Here is a 26,129-nt window from a genome sequence, read left to right on the forward strand (position 1 = left end):
CGTAGTAATTCAACAGACAAAGCAATGGTCATACACAGTGATCCACAAACAAGAAAGCAAGGCAAATGGCTTGGTATGTCACATAGGAACGATACTGCGCATCTAACCGCCCCCCCCAGAACACCTCCAAGTGTTCTATATCCAGGGCGGCCCCAGGGTGGAGGCGATGGGAGTAGTCCAAGATGTCACTGGAGTCGACCCATTAACGTTCCTCTGGGCAGTGTCCCTCCCAGTCCATCTCTAACAGAGGTGGTGGCTCACTGCTCGAGGGGTGGTTGTCATTGCAAGAGCATGCTGGCTTGAGGAGACACGTGGAAAGTGGGGGAGATGCGGTACAACGGGGGGAGTAGGAGGCAATATGTGACTGAGTTGATCTGACGGATAATGCACAAGGGGCCGATGAAAAATGGGCCTGCGGCATGAGTTTGCGGCATGGTAGTCTCACTCTTAAATTTTGTGTAGACAGCCAGACATGTTGGCCCACCTGGAACCTGGAGTGTGGGTGCCTCTTGTAATCTGCATGGATCCTCTACCTATGTTTGGCCCGCTGCAGACGGACATGGGCACTCTCCCACACACTCCCCACCATGGGAACAGTGGCAGCTGGTAGCCCAGAATGCACTGTAATGGAGTAAGTCCTGTCGATGAACATGTTAGCGAGTTTTTGCTCAAATTCTTACACATGCCCATTTTTCCTGCTTTTAACACATCACCTTTGAGGACAAAATGGTCACTTGCTGCCTAATATATCCCTCCCACTAACGGGTGCCATGATAAGGAGATAATCATATTCACTTCACTTCACCTCATATATATATATATATATATATATATATATATATATATATATATATATATATATATATATATATATATATAATTACTTTGCATAAAATAAGTCATGAGTGACTGAGAAAATTAGGCAAGCATGACTATTATTTATAGAACAAATAACCTTAGTGCAGCTGCGACATCCATTCCTTTGGAAACCCCACTTTCAGTCACCTAAGAGGTACAGTACATTCTCTTTGATAGGAATGAAATGAATTCTGTAATCAGATAAGACCTGCAGAAAGTATATTACATATAAAGAATATTAGTATAGTAGTATAAAGAATATTCATTTTTAATTGTTCATTTTTGCTGAAAAAAAAAATAAATAACACAACTGTACCATACAATACATTCAACATTCTACATCACAGGTTACAGTGAAACAAAATCCTACAAAATCAGGAGTTGGCCACATAGCAGTAAGTATATAATAATCTATTAATTATTTGAGCAATTATATTAATCATTTTATAATGACTACCACAAATATTCTAACTAGTTTTTTAAACAGCTATCTGTTCAGCTCAGGGCATCTTTAATTCTCTGCTGATTCTTCATTTATCTTTTTCCTGAAATTCTCTATAGCATTATGATGATGATTACACCAACATCGCAGATTTCACAAAAATGTACATACATACATACATGATGACAGAAGACAGAGTCTGTGTAAAAGTACTGTTACTGTTGCTGTTGTTTTTTCCCTAAGGCTTGGCTAATTTGAATCTTATGTGTTTTTATAATTATGTTGTTTGTGCACAATACTACAGAAGTGCTTATTGTAGTAGTTGTTTTGTAATGGCAGATAAAATAGTGAAATATTAAAAAACAATTGCGCTACTGAGAATGTAATATTTTTTTGTTCTTCATTTTTTTGTTCTTCAACATTATTATTTCTTTTATGACAAAATGATAACAGTTCTAACAATTTGCAAATTTCCACCACATCCATGTCACACGTTTACTTGCAGTGCAAATACAAGAGTCATGGTAATAGTCCATACCAGGGGTTGAAATAGAAAAACCTGAATCTGACCTCTTTTATTAGAAAATTGGTTCAGCACAAATGTCTGCACAAAAGTAAACAAAAACAACACTTACAAAATAGTCATATAATAGTCAAAAGCTAAAAATCTAAATATAAGTGCATGGGGAAAGAGAAAACACCCTCCTTTAATTCTATGTTTGTTTTCCAGGGCCTAAATAATAATTATAATAAAAATAATTGCGTAATCCTCTCCATCTTCAAAAAGCTATAATGCTTAGAAGACAACAAAAAACAATATATATGTCAGAATGTTTATGCTTAGAGAAATAAAGAAAAAAAAAAAAACCCTGGACCTGAGCAATGCCAGAACAATCTTAAAACTGTTCAAGTTCATCTATCTAGCTGGGCCAAATTTCATCTTGCAGCAAGATAATGTCTACCTGGTTTTTACAGTTTCTCAAGTTTGCATCTCATCACATTTTGTTTCACTGCACATGTTCTTCTTCGGTGCTATGTGTCTTGTCTTTTGTTGTTTTTTTGTACTTCCTGTTTTTGTACTGTTGTGTCTTTGCACAGTTTGCACCTGGTTGCACACTTTGCACTTTATGTAGCTAAAAAAAACTTCTGTCCTATCTCTGTGTTGTTGTCTGTTGTAATTATATGTTGTATGTTGTTTATGTAGCACCAGGGTCCTGGAGAAAAGTTTTGTTTCACTATGTACTGTGTCAGCTACATGTGGTTGAAAAGACAATAAAAGCTTCTTGATTTGACTAGTGATCCCCAAGAACACAAGCAAATGAGAAAGGCTTAAGAAGTAAAGGGATGGGAGGATGTTAAGAGAACTGTGCAGGAATGTGTCTTTAAACATCAATGTACTGAAGTTCCGATGACAAAAATGATTGCTTCCAAATGTGGTTCTACATACTAGTAAGGATCTTCAAATACATTTTGTCACCAGAATACATAAAAACATAGAATTTTATGAGGATTTTATTTTCTTTTTCCCCCAAAGTGAAACTGGTGTTCAATGACAATAACTGGTGTGCATCACAAACTTTCATACATTTAACAAAATACATTAATGTAAAATAGCATAATCTCTATAAAACAGCATAATTTGAAAATGAAAAAATTCAACAGGATGAGTTAGCACTTTATCAGCAAAAGCAACCAAGGTAAATGTTACTCAAGCTTTTTTTTTTTAATAGCCATTATATGAACTGAACCTATTTATCTTTCTATCTACATTCACTGTGTGAGGAAATCACACTTAGCAAGCTAGGATTTAGACATCTTTAGACAGAGTGCTTTTACCCCAACATTTGAGAAACTGGCTCCTAACACAACATGACAAGGTTAGAAAAGAATCCATGTCATTTTGGTAACATCTATTCATTTTCTTAAAAAAGAAAATTAACATTCAGTGCATTCAGTACATTAAGTACAATCAGATATGGTATATTTAGCCACAAATAGATGAAAAGACTTAACATATAAGACTTGAAATATAAGCACACAAGAGTGTTCTGCTTTAGCGAGCCATGCTATATACCAACTTCTAGTACAACACTGTACTAGAAGCTTAGACACATACGTAAATGTTTTTTAACCCTAAATTTTGACCTCAGTGTATTCAGTTTTGTCTTCTTCATCTGAAAATTGCCTATCCTTCTGTGGATTATGGTGTGATGTTGCAGTGAATGACACTTTTGTGTAATTCACCTCGTCTTCTGACTCCGAGGTGTCCGAGTCCCAGTCTATGCTTGGAAACGGCTGCTTAGTTGTGCACAAGCCAGACACGTTTACATAATCTTCATGAACACCTTGTTGTTCCTACAAGAAAAACACAGAATGAAGTCCTTTTTTTCCCCACTTATCATACTTTATCCTAAATTCTACAAATGCATTATATGACTGATAGTGAAGGGTTTTTAGCTTCTGCTTTTTGGGGTCACTTGTCTCCTACAGGAACCACTGCCCTATCTGCCACCTGTCTATATATATAGAGAATGTCAGAGATATAATATATATCATTGTAACATTGTGACTCACCACACACCAGATTTAAACCCAAACTGAGTGAACCACAACCAATACTCTAGAGCAAATGCAAAGCAAACAAGGAATATGAACAGAAACAGGAGGAAAATAAATAATATTATCTGGCGAACACATTCTAATGAACTGACGAAGCAAATTCTTAAAATCCAGAGCTTAAAATTAACCCAGGGTTGGACTTGAACTCACAACCTATAGGTTAAGAACAAGAACAAAGAACAAGAACAAAGGATAAAACTTATATAAAATTAAACCTTATAAGTAACCTCTGGAGAGACCTCTGACTAGAGATACAACTACAAAATAAAAATAATTTTTCAGGTTTGTTTTTCACCCAAGAGAGAAAAAAAGGAACCTAAAGACTCAAGACAGTGGGTAGGTTAACAAGACAGGGCAGCCAAGGCAAGCAAAAGCCAAGCCAAGCAAAAGCCAAGCCAAGCCAAGCCAAGCCAGCCCATCATAAAGAATAGGCAGCAGAGTAGTACAGCTCACTTTTGTGAAAGATTGTTGAGACTAAATTATTCATTAGATTCCTAAAAGAAATGTTACAAATTGCCTTTACGAATTCATAAGGTTTCTTTCCATAAGTATGATCCCTTGCATGAAAATGATCGTTGCATAATTCATATAAACACAAGATCTATTATGTCCTATAAAGTAAGTGTATTCCTATGGAATCAAAAGACACAGTCTGGACCAATAGGTCATATGTTGATGTATGAGCAACATGACTTACATTTGCCATTTGTTTCTTTTTTACAACTTTAGCATACTCTGGGTCACCAGTGTCACGGCTTGATACACTAGGACAACAACACAAACAACAACATGAGTACAACAGTTTACTTATAATTCAGAGCTATAATCTTTTATAGATTTTTGACAAATTGTATTTCACACTTTTATACCTTTTACTAGGTTTGTTGCTGTCCATGAACTGTAGCATTGCATAGTTCACAGTGGTCAAATCCTCTTCTGAGTGATGAACTTGTTTCTATAAAGCCAATGACAAATTACAGGTTATCAAATTTGCCTTTTGCTTATTGGATATGTTAGATTATGAATTGACTATTTTACATAGAAAGACAAATAGACTATACATTAAATCCTGTCTATACTTGGTTCTTAGTAATAAAGAAAAAAGAAATACTGTAATTTCTTACTACCTTGTTTGGGGACAACTTTATAACATCATATGTTGTTTGAATGTCATAATTTGGCCTGGAAATGGAGAAACATGATGTATAAAATATAACATAGTTATATTGCAACTAAAAAAGTAATATTTTTACAACTTTTATACAATATATGCAAGTATGGAGAGTGGTTCACCTTCCTGCTTGTGTGTTCCTGTTGGCTGGGGGATTTGAGTGAAGAGCGGCGCTTGAGTGGGTGTCTCTGAACCCAAAGATCTCTGAAGATCCCTCCGTCACCAGGTTCTCCCTAGTGTTGTTACGTGAACCCTACACAGCATATAGGTTATTAACTTAAATAGTGTTTGAGAAAATGTCTGTCTAGGATAAATATAGCATAAATGATGAGAGCCTTAAAAACATATATGTCTCTGACTTTGAACCATTACTTACTGAACCACATCAATGTTTTTTGAAATTTGTAGTAGGTTTTTACCCTTCCACTGATCCTTAGCTCAGAATGAGTCTTATAATCCAATGGCACTGATTAGCTTGTTTTATTTATGGCTACATTTTATTGTTATTATTTGTAAATGTTTGTGATTGATGCCACATTTTAAAATGCTGAACATGACATGTTGATGGAGACGTTTTTACATAAATCAATGTAAATATGTCAATGGAATGAATAAAACTAAACATGCACACACAAAAATATTATGTTCCCCTCATTTTTAGTAGCCAGAGTTGCAGTGGATGTGTAGCCTATCCCATTAAAACTAGGCATGAGCCGGAAGTACATACACTATATTGCCAAAAGTATTCGCTCACCCATCCAAATAATCAGAATCAGGTGTTCCAATCACTTCCATGGCCACAGGTGTATAAAATCAAGCACCTAGGCATGCAGACTGTTTTTACAAACATTTGTGAAAGAATGGGTCGCTCTCAGGAGCTCAGTGAATTCCAGCGTGGAACTGTGATAGGATGCCACCTGTGCAACAAATCCAGTCATGAAATTTCCTCGCTCCTAAATATTCCACAGTCAACTGTCAGCTGTATTATAAGAACGTGGAAGTGTTTGGGAACAACAGCAACTCAGCCACGAAGTGGTAGGCCACGTAAACTGACGGAGCGGGGTCAGCGGATGCTGAGGCGCATAGTGCGAAGAGGTCGCCAACTTTCTGCAGAGTCAATCGCTACAGACCTCCAAACTTCATGTGGCCTTCAGATTAGCTCAAGAACAGTGCGCAGAGAGCTTCATGGAATGGGTTTCCATGGCCGAGCAGCTGCATCCAAGCCATACATCACCAAGTGCAATGCAAAGCGTCGGATGCAGTGGTGTAAAGCACGCCGCCACTGGACTCTAGAGCAGTGGAGACGCGTTCTCTGGAGTGACGAATCGCGCTTCTCCATCTGGCAATCTGATGGACGAGTCTGGGTTTGGCGGTTGCCAGGAGAACGGTACTTGTCTGACTGCATTGTGCCAAGTGTAAAGTTTGGTGGAGGGGGGATTATGGTGTGGGGTTGTTTTTCAGGAGCTGGGCTTGGCCCCTTAGTTCCAGTGAAAGGAACTCTGAATGCTTCAGCATACCAAGACATTTTGGACAATTCCATGCTCCCAACTTTGTGGGAACAGTTTGGAGCTGGCCCCTTCCTCTTCCAACATGACTGTGCACCAGTGCACAAAGCAAGGTCCATAAAGACATGGATGACAGAGTCTGGTGTGGATAAACTTGACTGGCCTGCACAGAGTCCTGACCTCAACCCGATAGAACACCTTTGGGATGAATTAGAGCGGAGACTGAGAGCCAGGCCTTCTCGTCCAACATCAGTGTGTGACCTCACAAATGCGCTTCTGGAAGAATGGTCAAAAATTCCCATAAACACACTCCTAACCCTTGTGGACAGCCTTCCCAGAAGAGTTGAAGCTGTTATAGCTGCAAAGGGTGGACCGACGTCATATTGAACCCTATGGATTAGGAATGGGATGTCACTTAAGTTCATATGCGAGTCAAGGCAGGTGAGCGAATACTTTTGGCAATATAGTGTATATATACTGCACCATAAAAACACACCAATAAGTAATTTATCTCGGTGACTCCACTTAATGCCATGTTTTTGGATTAAGAGAAGCCAGAGGAAACCCAGGTAGGCATGTGGAGCACACTTACAGAACCTCTACACAGACATTAAACTGATCTCAGGACCAACCCAGGAGCTATGTGGAGGCAATGGTGACCAGTGCATCATATGCTACCACCATCTTGGAATGTAAATATTATCTTGCATGTTGCAAGTTTTCTGAAATTTCTTCATCTTAAAATAAACAGAACAAAACTAACAGATGAGCGCAGGTTTGACCATAATGGAACTGCTGAGACGAAAAATGACTGTTGGGCTGCCTCATTTTTTCCTAAACATCTTTTGGTCTTGATGATTCTGTAAAGTGAGAAGATATGCATATGCACACACACACACACACACACACACACACACACACATACACACACATATTTAATATATGATAGAAGAGGAATGTAGTTTTTTTGCAGTTGACCATTATGATCTGATCTCTCTCACACATTTTCTTCATTTAGATGTTGTGAACAGTAAATAAAGCTCTTGACTTAAATGTTCCCATTAAAGTGGACAGTGAGTGTATGACAGAGAGACAGTCAGTGATGTTTTCAAGCAACACTTGCTTGCTATGATCTGTGAATTGTTCAAAACTAAATGTTTCCAAAGTAATGTTGGAGAAAGCACCACACTACATGCTAGAAATTCAGAGAAAATCAATCATCCTAGCAATTTTCTGAATATAATGTATGAAAGCAGTAAGTTAAATATTAAATTATATGGATACAATCTAGAAACACAGCTTAAAGATTACAAACCGCACCATTAAGATACCTCAGTTGTAATCACACATTTCTTGTAACAAAGAATATAGCAGAGACATTTCTACCTATGTAGCAGAAACATGACACCGATGAGAATGAGGATGACCAATAAGGATATGACGATCTTAATGAGCAGTTGAATAACAGAATCTAAGAAATAAGAAATGAATTTGAGTCACAGCTGATAATATCTCAGAGCACATTTTTGCACTGCTTACTCATAAACTGTCAGTCAGTAAAAACAGTAAAAAGTGTAAATCTGTACATACTATTACTTATTTTGACTGGTTCAGATGTTGATTTCCCCATTTCATTGCTTGCTTCGCAGTAGTACATTCCTGGGTTTTGTGGTTGTACTGTGTAGTTCTGATCGTTTGATAAGACAGCAGTGTTTTCCTCCAGCTTGTACCATGCAAAGGAAGTGGCTGGTGGATAACACTGAACACTGCAACTCAGGTGAACTGGAACCGCCTCCTCAAATAGACCCATTGATGTCATGTTGTGGGTAAGTGTTACTTGTGGCTGATCTAAACCAGAAAAAAAAAAGTTACGATGAACACGGCTTATTGAAGTACAATAGGTAACAGGATTTTTTTGACTTACTGGTTGAAGATCTTATGCACCATCATCATCATCATCATCATTATTATAATCATTAGCTAGCTAAATTATTTGACTTCTTCTACCGTATGCATTTCAACATTTATAGTAGGAGTGGAACACAGTGTCACTGAATCTGTTTTTTGGTTCAGATTTTTTGTAATTAAGTGGTGGGGTGCCTCCCACTATTTGACATTGGAGAACACAGAAAACCTAGAGATCCCTTCATGCATATATTAGACTTTCTTGCATCTGCCCACAATATTTTCCTACAAATTGAACTTTTTCAAAAATATGAAGAAACTAGTATCCCAAATTAAGCCACTGCAGTTCTAAACAGGCAGTTATTAAGAAAAGCATAAACACAGTAATTGCGATATATTCATGTTACTGAACATGTCCTTTCTTTGGCACATGAGCTTCATGTCTGACTACTTGCTTCTATTCACATGAAAGTAAACCCCCCAAAGCCCCCCAAAATTATTTGTTCATTATGAATAATGCACTTATATGACTGATTTTGTTACATTTCATGAAAATTAGTTTGAATTGTCTCATTAACTGGTCATTTTGAGACATTTTAGCAGTTTATCCATTATCTTTCCATAGGTATTGTGTTATAGCATACGCACACTTGACTCTGATATATATTGTTGGGGACTCAGCACTTCCTATTTCATTTCTGGGGATACAGGAATAATGGTCTGAGTCGGAGCTCTTTACTGATCTGATTATTAATGCCTGGTTATGTCCCAGTATCACTGAGTGTGCTCCAAAATTTTTCTTCCATGTGTAAGCAGACACTTGGGGCAACGATTTAGCTGTACAGGTAAGTCTCAGTTCAGAGCCTTCCTTTAGCTCTTCACCAGGGTATGCTGATACTTTAACATTTTTAGGGGCATCTGCAAAGACAACAGGAACAAATTTCATTCTCAGTAATAGCTTATTTCATAGAAATATTATGATAACAAGCATACTGCACTAAATAGAGCAGATGTAAGTAGTTTTACTTACACAAAACCTCCAGGCGATTTTTCGAGGAGCTTTGTCCCTCTGAGTTTTCCGCTGTGCAGGTGTACACACCTGCATCGTACATGGACACTTTCCAAGTAAAATTGAAAAAGTTGGCCTGAAATTTCTTTATTATTTTGTCTTTTTCTGGGTTTGTCAGAGTGGCTCTGCTTAGTGTGAGCTCTGCCTGGGGTGAGCTTTCCACAGTACATGTGACAGAAAAAAGTTCATTTTCCTTTACTACTTGTTTCATGGTCAGATTTGTTTTTTTGGGGGGATCTGTGAATAAAAGTGAGGGCAACATTTTAGAAAGAAATTACTATATGGACAAAAGTATTGAGACACTTCTTTTAATTATTGAATTCATATGTTTCAATCAGACCCATACCACATGGGTGTAAAGACAAGCACCTAGCCATGCAGAGAGTGGAGAGTTTGAATAAATAATTTTTATTATTGTTTGCTAATATAGAAACATTAGTAGCTGTTGCCTGCTTTTCCATATCTATTAAAGTCCAAGGGGATAAACATCTATACCAAGCAGTCTTCTAGCTAAAGTAGCAGGATTAGTCATAATGTTCAACGTGATATTTCACATGCTTTAAACATAGCACTATGAAAACGAAGAAAAAAACCATACTTACAGTACACAAGAACATCCACTTCAGAAGAGTTTGCTCCAGTACCTATATCATTCTCTGCACTACACACATACACTCCTGCATTACTAACAGCCACTTTCTCAATCCAGTACACCTGATTCGTGTTTGAAAGCAGGAGAAACTGCTGTTTTTGTTCTGGTTTAAAATACCAGTAATAGATTTTAGGAGGAGGACTCGCCTCTGTATCACACTTAAGGTTTAGTGTGAAACCCGACTTTACTGCCATCGTACCCTGAATGTTTGCGTTTTGTGGAACATCTGCAGAGAGAAAAAAAAAAATAATTAGCATTATTTTAAAAACTTTAATGGTGTATATCATTATATACCACTAATATCACTAGAAAAAACACTACTGCTGTAGATCAAATTTATTTAGACTTGAGGCACAGTTTCTATAGACACATGACTTTAAATGGGGTTACGATTTACAGACAACTCAATTACACTAAATTTACATTTGATTTAGGACATATAGTGTGTTTTTTTTTTTTTTTAAATGATTTTGCCATGTGCTATGTTTGCACATGGTTTATTTACTGTCACCTGTTAATTGGTCACAAAGATTTGTGTGTTTTATGCATTTTACTGTATGTAGTTCCCCTGTTTATACTTGCTTATTTCAGGATATAACACTTAGGTTCTTTTTTGTTTGTTTGTTTGTTTAGATGTACTCATATTTGAATGATAAATGTTTTTTCCACAAGAGTAACGCTATAGCATTCAGTGTTTTCAATCTTTTCATTTTTAACATCATAACCGTTTCACTTATTCTGTATCACGTCTAAAAGAATGATAGCTTGTTCCACATGATACTTACGCATCACCGATACTTTGACAGTGTTGGTAGATTTAGTCTCTCCTACTGAATTTTTGGCCTCACACTGATAGTCTCCGTTATCAGTTCGTGTTACACCTGTTACATAGAATGTATCTGCTGTGTGGAGATTCATCTCTTGACCATTTCTGTACCATCTATATGAATAGACTGCTGGTTTGCTGCGTTGCGCCAAGCATGTGAGTGTAAGCATTTCTCCCTCTATGAGCTTCTTGATGAGTTGAGGACTGATTTCGACATCTTTTGGAGCATCTGAGAAACAGAAAACGCATTATGTTTATATTGTATGTGTTCAAATGCCTTCTTAATGCACCGTCCTCATTCTGTTTCTCTCCTGATGATAATCTTCTGAACAATATGCTTATTCTGAGTATTATCCTTAAAAGATCTGGTTCATGACTTCTAAATTCAGAGCACTTATTGATTAGAAAACACACATATACTTACAAATGACATTGATTTCTATGTCACTGGAATTTGCATATCCATGTTTATTTTTAGCCTGACAGTAGAATCTACCTCCATCTTCTGGTGTCATAACATTTAAAGTAAGAGTTTCTCCAATGGAAAAAGAGCTTTGATCTTTAAACCATGTGAATTGAGCCATAGGTTGCGCCTTGGTGGAGCATGAAATTTCCACTTGTTCTCCTTCTTTCACGTCCTTAGGATTTGAAATCTCAGTCACTTTTGTTTCTTTGGGTGCATCTAGATAAATATATAAAATAAATAAATAAATAAAACTTGAACACAGCATTTGTTCTAGTGTTAACTTTGGCTTGAAAAAAACTAGTCCTTCTTAAAGTGGAACACTGCAGACAGTCAAAAACCCAGATAAAAAACATAACAAAAATCAAATTATTTAACTTTGTTCTAAGTCGTCTTTTTTATTTTTGAGATTTTCCTGAGAATTCTCAGTACTGATTTGTCAGGTGTTGATTAATATTTATAACAGCAGATCTTAAAGTATTGTCAGCTGCATGGTGAAGCACAGATTTATATAAATCCTAATACATGATCGTTTCTAACAATTAGTGGCACATAAACATAAAGATTTCTTTTTGTAAATGTTGATATGGTGACTTCATAACAGTCAACCAAAGTATTATCACTTTCATTTTTCCGATACCCGGAAAGTCTTCAGGGCAGAGGGCTTTGAGGTTTCTCTATCACATGACATGCAAAGTTTCAAGAGAGACGAAAACAAGAGGTTGCCGAGAAAACAGCTTGCCTAACTATAACTAAAACATAATAACAAAATATAAACATAAGTATAAACCAAATAAAATATCATTTGTCATTCTTTAATTGACAGAAATGTGCTGGCACTGACAAATTACTGTCCTGTAAGAGGAATAAACCAATTCTGTATATATTGTCATTGCAAGATAATAAACTTCTGGGTGGCGTCCTATTACCCTAACATGTTTTATTCCTCAAATACAGAACCATAATCTTATTCTGTCCTTCTATTCTTTCATAGATTACATACTATGAACTTAAGAGGAAAAGTTCTGCATAATTAAAGATTATTATTATTATTATTATTATTATTATTATATCAATCCTCAAAACATAATAAATAAAAACATAATATATTGTATGTGCAGTATTTTGTTTATCTGTACCCACATTCCACTCTCAGTTTAACACTTCTATCCTGGCAGGCATCATCCAGGCTTTTAGGAGGATGGCATGTCAGAGTTTTGCCATCATCTTTCCAGTTCAGGTTCAAGGTCAGCTCACTGTATTTTTCCCCATCACTATCCTTATTCATGGGAACCTCACTTGATCCAAACACCTGCCAGAGAGGAAAAGACTCACAGGCTGCTGATGTTGCACAGCGAAATTCCACTTTGTCACCTTCTACAAGTGAATCGTTCAGATTTGGTGCCTTGGTGATGTGGACCTTGCAGGGATTTGCTACAATATAAAAGTAACAAAACGGATTAATTATAACCCAATACATTTATAATTTACCCAGAATTAAGAATTAGTTAAGAGTATGGTAGAACTTACCCATGACTGTGAGACTAAATGCACTACTCATAAATTTATTCGTTCCTTTTATGTACCTAAATGTATAGATTCCACTGTCTTTCACTTTAAGATCATTGATTTTTAACGTGCATGTGGCCCAAGTTTGGTGTTCAGCTGTGTCTTCATGAAAAATCACTCTGTTAGAATATTCAGGGTCCTGTGGCCGCTCCTTTGTATTACTATATACAAACGTTCCATCAAATCTCTTTGTGGTATCATTCCACTTAGGATTTTTAAACCACAATAGTTGCATTTCTTTCTCAAATATGTATTTGCAGTTAATTGTGACACAAGATCCCTCTTGCTTTGTTGCGCTTCCTTCAGTGAGTATTATAGAATCCCGTGAATTTGCCATTGCTATTAAGCTGAACAAACATAAAAATGCTGAGAGAACAAAAACAGAATCAGTAACATATGGTGGCCAAGTTGTGCAAAACAAAATAAGTAATCTGAAAACAAAACAACAAAAACAAAAACAAAATAACAAATCAGAAAACACAAGAACAGTTCAGACAAACCGAGAGGGGTAGGTATAATGGAAATGGAATTCTTACTGCTGATTGGACGAGACATCTGTCACTCAAGATATGCAAGTAGGAAATTAGTATCTATCTTTATTTCTTGTACATGTTCTGTGTTCACTTTAAACTGATTCTTTAAATCTAAGAAAATAACAAAAAAGTTCCATTGGCAAGCAAGGAGGAAAATGGATTTCATATGCCATGATTTTGGATCTGCTGAGAGGACGGCTCTTCCAATCAGCCTTAAGAATTCTATTTGCAAAATCTACCTAACTTTTCCAGTTGGCCTGAATTGTTCTGTTCTCATATTTGGTTTGTTTGTTTGTTTGTTTGTTTGATTTTTGTTTTGTTTGTTATTTTATGATTTATGATAACAACTTTCTAATAATTATAATCTTTTATATGCCACAACAATTTTCTCAAAACTGATCACTCTGAAGGTGTTAATTCATTTTCTACGACAGGGTTTTAACAGCAGTGTAACACTAGTGCTGCCACTACTTCAGATCACAGGTTTCTTTTAATGATCATGTTGTAACACACTAAAGTTTCTATAGAAACAGCTCGTTGACTCGGACTTGTGAAGTTGGTGCTCCACATAATATGAGGCTAATAACAAATATTAAAAAATTAATGGAAGACGTCTCCAGTGTCAGTTATTCAGTCAGAGTTAAAGTCTTAAACTTTTCACACACAGAGGGTATTATGGTTTCCCAGTAACAATTTGCAATTTTCATTGTCTTATTAATGTCAAAATTAATAATTTAATAAATAACAAATTAATAAAATATGTTACAGTAACAAGTTGCTGGGGTATAAGAAGAACAAAACACTTTGGGAAGTGCTTTTGAAGGAAAATAATGACATTTGGGGTAATTATTTTAACACCCATGTCACATAAAGCTGTATCAAAATGAATCCATTGTTTATTATTTGTCTATGGCAGCATTCCAGAGTGTTTTATTCCTTACTTAAATAATTGTATGGCAAAGCAATAAAGCAATACATTCTTTTTATATAGATTTTTAATAAACAAAACAATACACACCCCAGGCATGGACAGAATTCCACACTGCAGGCATCTTTTTGTCGGATACAGTGTACTCTGGTTGCTTTTGAAGATATTTCATTTCAAAATCTGATTCTTACAAACTCTAAGAGACAGAAAGACACATCGCTTCTGCTTGTTTGTGAATGCCTACTGCAGCTGCAAGTGACTCATTGTCAATGTGCAAGGTTATAAGGGTTCAATGTGGAACTGAGAATTGTGTTCTTCCAGAAAGTAAAACTTATATTTACTGTAAATTAATAGCATGTATTTACATCCAACACTGTAAACTAAAATCAATACGTTTTCCCTTCACAAATTATGTTCTTTAATTTTAGCTTTTAACCATATAACTATTTCTCTGGATATAATGTAATAGTTTAACATTAATGTAGCAGGGGTTTTAATCAAAATCTCTGCTGTCACTCAAACATATACATTATATTGTAATATTTATAGAAATACAAATATTTGATTTATGTATATTCAATATTGTAGTGCACCATCATTTAAAAATAAAATCACAAAGTCTTACTATTACTCTTCCAAGACATTAGTTAGAATGTTCATAGTAGTACACAAATTCTTAGCTGAATAGAAATGAATTGTAGACTGACAAATGAATTACAAATCATGACGGATTATAAATCGTAAATTACCTTACAGTCAAATCCAGAGATCTTAATAAATGGCCCCAAGTACTCCAAATCAGTTTTCGCGTGAAGTCTTCTAAGTAAAACAGGCCCAAATCAAATCACAAGGAAACAGTGAAACAAAAGGAGAACTTCACTATATGCTAAATTTGCATAATCAACCATACAGAAAACAAAAAGAAAAAAACCGTCTTATTCCAGTTAGAGATTGAAAAAAAGAAGAAGCAGCAGCTAATATTTACCCAACCCACTGATCGGGTGCAAGCTAGCCCACTTCCTGTCGCAAAAATTTTCTCTGTGACTCTATATTAAGACAAAATTCAGATCACATCTTGAAATAGTGATCATTAATTGTTAATACTGCTGCAACTCAAAAACATCCCTGTGCAGAAGCTGCTGCATAGAAAGAAGAAGAATCATTTGTTAAAGTAACGTGTTAGTCCTGCATATCAGTTTCTTAACAGAAACGGCATCCGGCATCAAACCTGTGCCAAATTAAATATGCAGACCAGATCATCCGCTGTGGTGACCCCGAACTGGGAGAAGCTGAAAGAACAACACATCAGTTTCCTGAAAGCTATCAGTTTTATTATTACAAGAAAGTGAACCAGGATTCTTTAACAATATTAAAACAAAATGACAGTTTGTTTACTTGAGATATTTCCGTTAACTACTTCTGTTATTATGACACCCATGCACAAACAAGTGCTTGTGCCTTTTATATCTTTATATAGCAGATATGATTCATGTTTAACAGTGAAAACCACATCTCTATTTTTCAGTTTCATGTATGTGCAGGTGTATGTAGAATTCTTTTGAGAGTTGAGCTAATGCTGTATTTACATGATGTAGGAGGACAGGAAAGCTTCGCCTTATTGAAGTTTATCATTCGCCCACTGGGGTGCTGTGGTATTCCAGGTGGTTGATAGATTGATGTCGCTATAGTATATCAGGTAGTTGCGAGGGTGTTGGTGGAAGGGGCAAAACCCTTTTAATTATCTTCAGTGTAGTTTACAAATGGTTAAAATGTGCAGGAATTAGAAAGCCAGAAATAATACAATTCTAAAATGTAATACATTTTAGAAACATTTTACACTGTTTTATTTCACTTTATTTCTACTTAATACAATTGCAATGAAAGGGAAAGTGAGAATGATTAATGAAAGAAAATAAATGTGTTTACCATGAGACTACAGCTGAGGATGAATTCAGTTATTTCATTAAATTCTGTCTAATTATACACTACCGGTCAAAAGTTTTAGAACACCCCAATTTTTCCAGTTTTTTATTGAACATTATTCAGTTTAATGTCTCATTGCACTCTGAAAGCATAGTACAAATAAGCAATTGGAGTTAAAAAAGAAATCATGGAATCAATTTATAGACCAAAATGTATTCTAAACTTTTGACTCATCAAAGTAGCCACCTTTGGCAGATATAACAGCTGAACACACTCGTGGCATTCTTTCTACAACAGAAATCAAATATTCTTCAGAAAGTTCTTCCCAAATCTGTTGCAGAAGTTCCCATAAATGTGTGGCACTTATAGGTTACTTTGCTTTCACTCTTCTGTCCAATTCAACCCAAACCAGCTCGATGGGGTTTAAGTCTGGAGACTGTACTGGCCACTCCATGTTTTCAAGCTTACCATCTTGTTCTTTTTTCCTGAGGTAGTTCTGGCATAGCTTGGACTTATGTTTTTGGTCATTATCTTGCTGTAGGATGAACCCCTGACCAACTAGGCGCATACCAGAAGGTATTGCATGGCGCTGCAGAATGATGTGGTAGCCGTTTTGGTTCAGCATGTGTCTCACTCTGTACAAGTCACCGACCCTGGATCCAGCAAAACAGCCCCAGACCATCACACTTCCTCCTCCATGTTTGACAGTTGATGCCACACACTGTGGAACCATCCTTTCGCCTACTCGAAGGTGTACACAGATCCTGCGTGATGAACCGAAGATTTCAAATTTTGATTCATCAGTCCATAATACCTTCTTCCAGTCTTCAGTAGTCCAATGGCGGTGTTTCATGGCCCAGGCAAGCCTCTTTGTCTTATTCTGACGTCTTAGCAATGGCTTTTTTGCTGCAACTCGTCCTGTCAAACCTGCAGCTCAAAGTCTCTCTTCACAGTTGAAACTGAGACTTGCTTACTACGACCACTATTAAGCTGTGCTTGAAGCTGTTGTCCTGTGATCTGCCTATCACGCAAGCTGTTAACTCTTGAAGAAACTTGTCCTCTGATTCAGTTGTGGCTTTGGGTCTGCCAGACCTCTTCCTGTCAGAGTTTGCCCCAGTTTCTGAGTGCCTTTTGATGGTGAAGGAAACTGTACTTATTGACACCTTGACTTTCTTTGCAATTTCTCTGTAGGAAAGACCTACATTTTTAAGTGTTATGATGGTCCGTCTCTCTTCCATTGTTAATTTCCTTTTTTTCGCCATTTTTGTAGCAACACACTACTTTCTGCAGTACAATACTGTTCAACTGATGCTCACGAGAGTATGGTACCACAGTGTGTTCCAACACTGCTTTTATGCAGACAGAGGGGGTTATAAGTAATCCAGAAAAGTTGGAACACCTGTAGGAATTAGTAGCACCAGCTTTCAAGGCTTGATCAACCTCCATTGCTGCAGAACAGCTTTAAATTGTTAAGCCATTTTGTGTTCACTGAAAAAGGCCTTTTTGTATAATTCTGAAATGTACATTATTTTTCAGTTTTGGGTAACCTTACCTTTTTTTAACCTCTGGCAGTTCACCACTTACCTTTGTACCATTTCAAGCTATTTATTGGACTTGAATTGCAATAAATAACTGGAAAAATTGGGGTGTTCTAAAACTTTTGACCGGTGTATGTCATGTTTTTTTAAAAATAAAAATTAGAAAAGAAAGTTGCCCACCCAAATTAAGATTTAAAAAAATAGGTAAATTATTCACTACATATCAGTGTTGTTCAAAAAGCATAGTGGACATGTGGCCATAGCTATTTTTTGGTGCAGAGGATGCATGGCACAAATCAAACAGGGGCATGGACTGGGTATAAGTTTGGATATAATCAATGTGTATATGTATTGTGTTCTTGAAAATGGACAATGATATTCCATTTGATATATTCATAGATATTCATATATAGAAGATGCTACACATTGTTTAGTTGTGCCTGAGTGGATGTATATGAACTGATAGGAATCAGAAATTTTCTAAAATAAAGGTTTTTATTTTTCAGATAAACCTGTTTTTCCTACTGGAAGGATCACTGCTAACAGACAGAACCTCATATTTTTGAAAAAAGTCAGACTCTACTCTTGAATCCATCTTTAATGTTTGGTTATTTACAGATATTTTACATATTTAGACTTTAAATATTTATTGTCTTTTTTTTCTTTTGGCTTTAGTTAAGAGAAAAGAATTGTACTTTCATACAAAGTATATACAATACATATAATTTGACTTATTCAAACATGTATCAACCTCTGAAAGATTGAAAATTAAATGTGTATTATGATATCTTGCTGCTTGTAAAATGGAGGCGATTTCCTGTAAAACCCACTAAGTTGAGCAGGAAACTAGAAAAAAAAGGTGGGTCTAATTTTTTTTTATTTCATTTCTATGTGCAGCTTCCATGCAAGCAAAGAATGTCAGTCTTCACTGTCTGACACCTGTGTGCATCTTTCATCAAATGCATTACAGTTTTGGGGCAATGATAAAATGTTGCCAGTCACCGTGACTCCCCTGTTGCCAAAAGTATAATCTTCTCAGCATCAGCACTCATGTCATCAATGGCTGAGTTGATGGTTTGCAGCATGACAGTAAAGGAGTGACTCACAACTCTGGCTTGTCGTGGCATGGCCAGTTCCACCAGTCTCTTAGTGGCTGTGGTGGTTACCTTCTCAGCTGCCGCAAGCCGCTTCTTCACTTCATTTTTGCTGACCTCCACTGACAGGATGCATGTCCTCATTGCGTTGAGCTTGGCAGAGTCAACGCCCCGCTGTCGTGCAAGCCTCTCCACAGAATCATTGTCCAGGCAGAGAGACATCTGGGCCTTTGTTAAGATCCGTACAGCAACACTTGCATCCACCATGGATGCTACCATGGGCACAGGAATAGCAGAAACCCCACCAGAAAGTGAGGCTGCAGCCCACCCCAGGGCTTTGAAGGCATCCTTTTTCTGGGCCACTATGGTAGTGGAGAAGGTCGGCAAAGCCAGCAGAAGGGCATAGGCCCTTAATTCTGGAAGGTCACCCAGCATTACCTCTAAGAGTTTTATGAAGTCCAGCTTTTCCAAAGCAGAGGGATGCACAAGGAAGACTTTTGGCAAAGACACTCCTTCCGCTTTCAGTGCCTCCAGGCTAGCTTGTCTTTTGGCCTCCAGACTTTTCTCAGTGTCTTTTTCAGAGGCCAATAAAGCAAAGTACATGGCTTCTTTCTGCAGTGAGCGTGCCTCTCTCCAGACAGCTACTGTATTTGGACTTGGAATTTGAGTAAAGGTCATGATAACAATGTTATACCTTGGGATTTTATAACGCTCAATATAGTTCTCAGGATCAAAAGAGTCATCATTGGAGATCATTGGCAAATCCCATAGACGGAAATCTGGATGCTTGGGATTTGGGAAAACAGACAGTTCTTCTGGGGCTGCACTGGATGGACAGATAGCTGCCCCTTCATCACCAACACCAAGCCCCCTAAGGGAGTTAATAAAATCTGCTTTCTCTGGCCCCCTGTCCCCAGTGACTGCAATATTGATACGACTTATTAACAGGTCTTCAACAGCATTCTTTATGTCTGCAATGTTGTTCTTCTCAATAGATTCTTTCAGGGTCTCCAGGAGGTTAAGACTCTTCAACACATCTGCCATGTCTCCTGTTCCTGTGATCTGTGATGAAATTTTGCAGGATACTTGGAGTTTACACTCTCAGAAAAAAAGTTTCTGAAATGTTCTAGTTAAAATCTATTAACAAAGTGTTTGCCTTTCAGAAAGGTCTTCAAAAAGCACCAATTTTTTAAAGATAAGAAAGTAACCTTAAGGAAACTTTTATATAAGACTTTAGTATACTCAGTATGTACACTTGGGATAGTCATCCAAAAAGTTCTCTCAGAATACCTCATATATGCTATAAATGGCCCCCAGAGGGACCATTTAGGGTGCTGAATAGAACATTTGTCTCCAGGAAGCTAATATCATAAGCTAATTATATTGCCAGCTATATATTAATTGTTCATCAATTTAACATGCATGCATTAATGCTGTAGGCCTTTAGCTAAAACACAGACACAAAGCATACTGTATCTAGATCCATAATGATTTAGATCTTACCTGGAATTTTCCAAAAAGACATCCAAATCATTTAATAAAAATGATTTCAAGGTAAACATATATGGATGGCTCTCACAGTAGAGACAGACCTGACATTTTGTCCTGACTATTTAAAGATGTTCTTCAGTGTGTGGAACATTCTAATCCTATTAACAAAGACTTAATCTGCTTACATATCCTCAGAAATACAGCAGATTTCAATACCCACATACTGTAAATCAAGTAATATGAGGAGCGCAAATCTGGAAAGGCAAAATAAAGAACACTTAGGAAAGGTAGTTGTTTTTTAGGTTTTAGTATTTAAGTGTTTGTAACAAGTGTTAATAGTACAACAGCTTGTACTTAATAGCAGTGGTGGGCCATGCATTTCATACCTAGGCCTTCACTGGTGTCCTTCCTGAGTTAATCCACCTCTATACCATCATTATAACGCCACAGCAATAGATACTAATCCACCGTTAAATAGCAAAGTAAAAAAGAAATTAGGCTACAGTATTTCACACCTCACAAGGAATAGTCAATTTTATTACAGTTACTTTTCTCAAAAAAGACATTCTTGATGATGTATGCAGCAAACTGCAATCTCCGGAGGACACAGCATCCGAAATGAGATGCAGCGAATATAGAAACACGGTATAACGGTGCGTTGTGTCACGAACATGAATAAAATTACATTACATATAGCAAAAAAACAAAATAACAATTCAGTCTCACAAGTCTCCATTCACTGCAGCAAAAAAAAACAAAAACAAAACACAGTCCAACCCAGGGATCTGGAATGAAGGCAAACTGTTTGTTTTGTGCAAAAGAAAACCATACATAAATGGTTCTTGAAAAAGCTTACCAACTATTTTGTCAGAATCAAAAGGATTTTCTTGAAAAGTCCACCTTGAAAATGCATTTGTAAGGATGTCCACGACCAAATCGATTTCTTCTCCTCTGTCAGCCCATGTTGAGTTAAAAAATATATATTTTATTTAGTTTGTGTGGTTCGCTGCCTCTGACTACTCCAATTATCCAATCAAAGGACGGGAAATTGCCAACATAATCATATGTCTGCTAGATGGCCCCACTGACGCTAACTCGAAATCTGATTGGTTAATGGAACAATTTCACTAATTTTATGCTACGGGCGCCTGCACTATTGATTCTGAAGGCCTTAAGGCCTGGCAACACATGACGTCAGCCACTGGCTAAAATATGATTGGATAAATACTCTTATCATGAATATACACTACTGGAAGCAGCGCAACCAAGAGAAATGCTATGAAATGTAGAGAATAGACTATTGGGAATAATTTAATACACATTCATGGAAAAATATATTAAATATATTAAAATGCAAGTCAGTGATTCAGATCACTGCTGTTTAGGCCAGCAGAGAAGGTCTTGCTGGCCCTGATGGCCCACCACTGCTTAATAGTAATACTTAACAGTCATTTAAATTATTTTAGTCCATTGCAGGACCCAATGCATAGACACATTCACACCTTGGGCAATGGTTTTGGGAGGTGGGACTAAGATCAGACACCTGGAGCAAAATCAGGTGGTTAAAGAAACTCCTCAAAGACAATGGCTCAAGCTAAGTATCTAACCTGTGACCTTGGAGCTGTGAAGCAGAAGTGCTACCCATTCTGCCACCTTGCCACCTACTGTAGTTGATTGAAACATTGGCACAAACATTTTTATTCAAAATGATAATCAGACACTCATTCAACACTGTACTTCATCATAATTAACTTACTGGAGCTTACTGAAGAGTTTGGGAGAGGGAGACAGGGAAAAGGAGAGAGAGAGCTGACTATAGTATCAATTATTCAAATGTAAGGTCACTGCTTTTTAAAAGTTTGATTAAATAAAGGACAGAAAAAAATTTTGAACAATTAAATATGTATGTATGTTCAGTGGCGGCAGGTGCTAAAAATGGGGGGGGGGTATAATACCTATATATATAGAAGCTTAAATTCAAATGTTTATAAATAAATAATAAAGAGAGGAGATTTCTAAAAAGGTATGCAATTTTAAGATGGTAAGCAAATTAAAAGATGAAGGATAAATAGAGGGGATTTTTATGGGACTTTGCATTCGATTGCACTGAGCATGACACTTTGTGTCTGTTGGGTGTCTTATTGCTGAAGATATCTTCTGAAGAATTATCTGACTGCAATAATACCAAGGTTTGTTCCTTCTCATCCAAGCCTGAAGAATATTTATTGTTTATTACATTGTTTAATATTTGCAAGTAAGTGATAGGAAATTGGAGAAGACCTTATACTCTGAGTTCCAACAACGCCCCTCTCCCCCTTCTCCCCCTCCTCCCCCACCTCAAGAAAAACCTTAAAAATGACACTGTCCATCCTTGAAAGAGATATTAACAGAGTCTCCAAGAGACAGAACCCACGCAAAGCAGCTGGATCTGACTGTCTCTCCATGCACCTTGAAGTACTTTGGAGATCAGCTGTCTCCAGTATTCACAAACATCTTTAACACCTCACTGGAGATATGCCAGGTGCTAGCCTGCTTCAAGACATCTACCATAATCCCAAGACCCAAAACCCAGGATTACAGGACTTAATGACTACAGACCTGTTGCTCTGACATCTGTGGTAATGAAGTCTTTTGAAGGGCTCATGTTGTCCCACCTCAAATCCTTCACCCTCTCCTGGACCCCCTGCAATTTGCACCTGCACTCCCTAGGAAATTATGCTAGGATCCTGTTTGTGGAATTCAGCTCTGATTTCAGAACCATCATTCCAGCTCTAGTACAGGACAAGATATCCCATTGTGCCTGATTCAACCTGTAAGTGGACACAGACTTCCTGGCTGGCAGGAAGCAGCATGTGAGACTGGGGAAACATGTCTCTGACTTACAGACCATCAACAATGGTTCCCCACAAGTTGTGTTTTTTCTCCTCTACTTCTCTCCCTATACACCAACAGCTCACCAGTCCTTCAAACTATAAACTAAACTATGTTTGCAGACAACACCACCCTCACTGAGCTCATATCTAATGGGTATGGGTCTGCCTACAAGAGGAAGATTGATCATCTGGTGACCGGTGTAGTCAGTACAACCTGGAGCTTAATGCTGTGAAAACATTGGAGATGGTTGTGGACTTTAGGAAGAACCCAGCACCACCTACACCTATAACACTACATGACTCCCCAGTCAATACTGTGGACACATTCCACTTCCTGGGAACCACTGTCACTGAGGACCTCAAGTTTGGGCTGCATATAGAATGTTTAATTAAAAAAGCACCAGCGGTTGTACTTCTTGTAGCAGTAAAGTAGTTAAGCCTACTGTACCAAAGACGATGATGGCGCACTCACCTCCTCTATCACCTCCTAGAGTGTCATTCAATCTGCTGAGAAGATGATTGCCTGCAATTTACCACCTCTTCAGGACCTGTGCACTTCTAGGACTTCAAGACAAAAACCTCACGACACAGAAAACAGTTTCTTTCTATCAGCAACTGGCCTCATCAACAATATGCAGGACCCACCATGGTCCCTTATTTGCATACTTGGACATTAACACACACAAACGCACAAACCCCCTTTGTTGTGTTCATATGTGTCACATTAATGCACACAACTCACACAACCTTACTGTACCTGATCTTACTTTTCTACCTCAAACTGTGAGTTTTGTGCTGGTCCACTAATGAACAATTAATGTACAGTTAATGTTTCCTTTCCTGTACTGTATATAGCATTTGTAGCAGTTACATGTAGCAGTAGCACGCAGCGGCCACTCCGGAACCAAAATGGTGCTTTCTTTTTGTTTTAGCGCGAAATTAAAAGTGCATGGACGCCAAAGACAGTGGTGTATATTACAGTACAGAAATCATGCGGTTACTAACTTGTATGATGTTGTATGACTCTGCAAACTTCGCGAACTCGGCTTGCTGCGAAGTCCAGGCCTTCAGTCCTCGGCATAGCCTGATGCCGGTGGCCGGGAGAGAGGACGTCGCAAGCATTGTGCGAGGAAGCGGAAGCGCGGTAAATGGGCGGGCAGGAGAGTGTCAGTTTACCCTAGCCGGCCAGCACTCCCTTCCATCATCTTGTCCAACGTCTGCTCACTGGATAATAAACTGGACTACACGGCGTGAGTTCAGAGACTGCTGCGTCTTTGTTTTCACGGAGACGTGGCTCAGCGACAGAGTTCTGGACACCGCCTTTCAGCTAGCCGGGCTAACCGTGTTTCGTGCCGACAGGAATGCAGCTCTGTGCGGTAAGACTCGCGGTGGTGGCGTGTCTGAAACAGGTTAAAACCTGGCCAGCAGGAGCCTATTCAGGACTATTTCGAGTGCACTGACTGGGACATGTTTAGGGAGGCGGCAACCAACGGCGACCCTTTTGACTTGGAGGAGTACACGGCATCAGTGACCGGCTACATCGGGAAATGCATCGATGACGTGACCGTCTCCAAGACCATCACCACACACTCCAACCAGAAGCCGTGGATGACTGCGAAAGTGCGTGCTCTCCTGAAGTCGAGAGACTCTGCCTTCAGATCAGGGGACAGGGCGGCCTTAAAAATAGCAAGGGCCAAACTGTCCCGAGCCATCAGAGAGGCGAAGCGTGCGCACGCCCAGAGAATCCACGGCCACTTCCAGAACAGCAGAGACTCCCGGCGCATGTGGCAGGGCATCCAGGCGATCACCAACTACAGGACAACTTCACCTGCCTGTGACAGTGTTGCCTCTCTTCCAGACGCGCTGAACGACTTCTACGCTCGGTTTGAGGCACAGAACAAAACAACAGCGAGGAAGACCATCCCTCTTCCTAATGACCCAGTGCTCTGTCTCACCAAGGCTGACGTGAGGAGAACTCTATGCAGAGTTAACCCACGGAAGTCTGCTGGACCAGACAACATTCCTGGCAGAGTTCTCAGGGAGTGTGCAGAGCAGCTAGCAGATGTCTTCACTGACATCTTCAACATCTCGCTGAGCAGCTCCATCATCCCTACGTGCCTCAAGACAATGACCATCGTCCCTGTGCCAAAGAAGTCTACGGTTTCCTGCCTCAATGACTACCGTCCCGTCGCACTCACACCAATCGTGATGAAATGCTTTGAGAGGCTCGTCATGAGGCACATCAAGTCACAGCTACCACCCTCGCTGGACCCCTTGCAGTTTGCGTATCGTCCTAACCGCTCCACGGACGACGCCATCACCACAACCCTCCATCTGGCCCTCACACACCTGGACTGTAAGGACTCCTACATTCGAATGCTGTTCATAGATTTCAGTTCAGCATTCAACACAATCATCCCTCAGAAGCTGATTGAGAAGCTGAGTCTCCTGGGCCTGAACACCTCTCTCTGCAACTGGATCCTGGATTTCCTGACTGGGAGACCTCAGTCAGTCCAGATCAGGAACAGTATCTCCAGCACCACCACACTGAGCACCGGAGCTCCTCAGCTCAGTGCTCAGTCCATTGCTGTTCACTCTGCTGACTCACGACTGTGCAGCAATGCACAGATCCAACCACATCGTCAAGTTCGCTGATGACACGACCGTGGT

At 38.4% G+C, this 26,129-nt stretch overlaps 2 protein-coding genes across 6 annotated transcripts; both read right to left on the bottom strand.

Annotated features, from left to right (window-relative positions):
* Window positions 1-1,844: 1,844 nt before the first annotated feature.
* On the bottom strand, window positions 1,845-24,604 carry si:dkey-24p1.1 (uncharacterized protein LOC556718 homolog). 5 transcript variants are annotated; one of them, XM_058413956.1, is made up of 18 exons: window positions 24,465-24,604; window positions 15,290-15,356; window positions 14,631-14,736; window positions 13,041-13,445; window positions 12,654-12,944; window positions 11,472-11,729; window positions 11,007-11,276; window positions 10,172-10,447; window positions 9,531-9,806; window positions 9,149-9,418; window positions 8,186-8,443; window positions 7,982-8,066; window positions 7,359-7,455; window positions 5,213-5,343; window positions 5,047-5,101; window positions 4,789-4,874; window positions 4,617-4,683; window positions 1,845-3,655 (listed from the first exon to the last, which is right to left on the bottom strand). In XM_058413956.1, exons 3-18 carry the CDS (start codon window positions 14,710-14,712, stop codon window positions 3,434-3,436), a joined length of 3,129 nt encoding a protein of 1,042 aa, XP_058269939.1. In that variant the 5' UTR covers window positions 14,713-14,736; window positions 15,290-15,356; window positions 24,465-24,604; the 3' UTR covers window positions 1,845-3,433. The 5 variants fall into 5 exon arrangements, with proteins under 5 accessions (XP_058269939.1, XP_058269941.1, XP_058269937.1 ...); XM_058413958.1 differs by having other exon boundaries at window positions 15,295-15,359; XM_058413954.1 differs by having other exon boundaries at window positions 15,290-15,359.
* On the bottom strand, window positions 19,000-20,139 carry irgq2 (immunity-related GTPase family, q2). Its single transcript, XM_058414319.1, has one exon. The coding sequence runs from the start codon at window positions 20,137-20,139 to the stop codon at window positions 19,000-19,002; it is 1,140 nt and encodes a 379-aa protein (XP_058270302.1).
* Window positions 24,605-26,129: the final 1,525 nt, after the last annotated feature.

The sequence above is a fragment of the Hemibagrus wyckioides genome, linkage group LG17 (assembly GCF_019097595.1).
Source record: "Hemibagrus wyckioides isolate EC202008001 linkage group LG17, SWU_Hwy_1.0, whole genome shotgun sequence".
Lineage (NCBI taxonomy): Eukaryota > Metazoa > Chordata > Actinopteri > Siluriformes > Bagridae > Hemibagrus > Hemibagrus wyckioides.

What these genes read in the sequence shown, in the direction of transcription:
- si:dkey-24p1.1 (XM_058413956.1), bottom strand. Translation starts at nt 14,712, where the DNA reads ATGAAATATCTTCAAAAGCAACCAGAGTACACTGTATCCGACAAAAAG. An exon ending in TAAAGTTGTCCCCAAACAAG is followed by an intron (nt 4,875 to 5,046) that starts GTAGTAAGAAAT and finishes TTGGCTTTATAG; the next exon opens with AAACAAGTTCATCACTCAGA. An exon ending in AGCAACAAACCTAGTAAAAG is followed by an intron (nt 4,684 to 4,788) that starts GTATAAAAGTGT and finishes TTGTTGTCCTAG; the next exon opens with TGTATCAAGCCGTGACACTG.
- irgq2 (XM_058414319.1), bottom strand. Translation starts at nt 20,139, where the DNA reads ATGGCAGATGTGTTGAAGAGTCTTAACCTCCTGGAGACCCTGAAAGAA.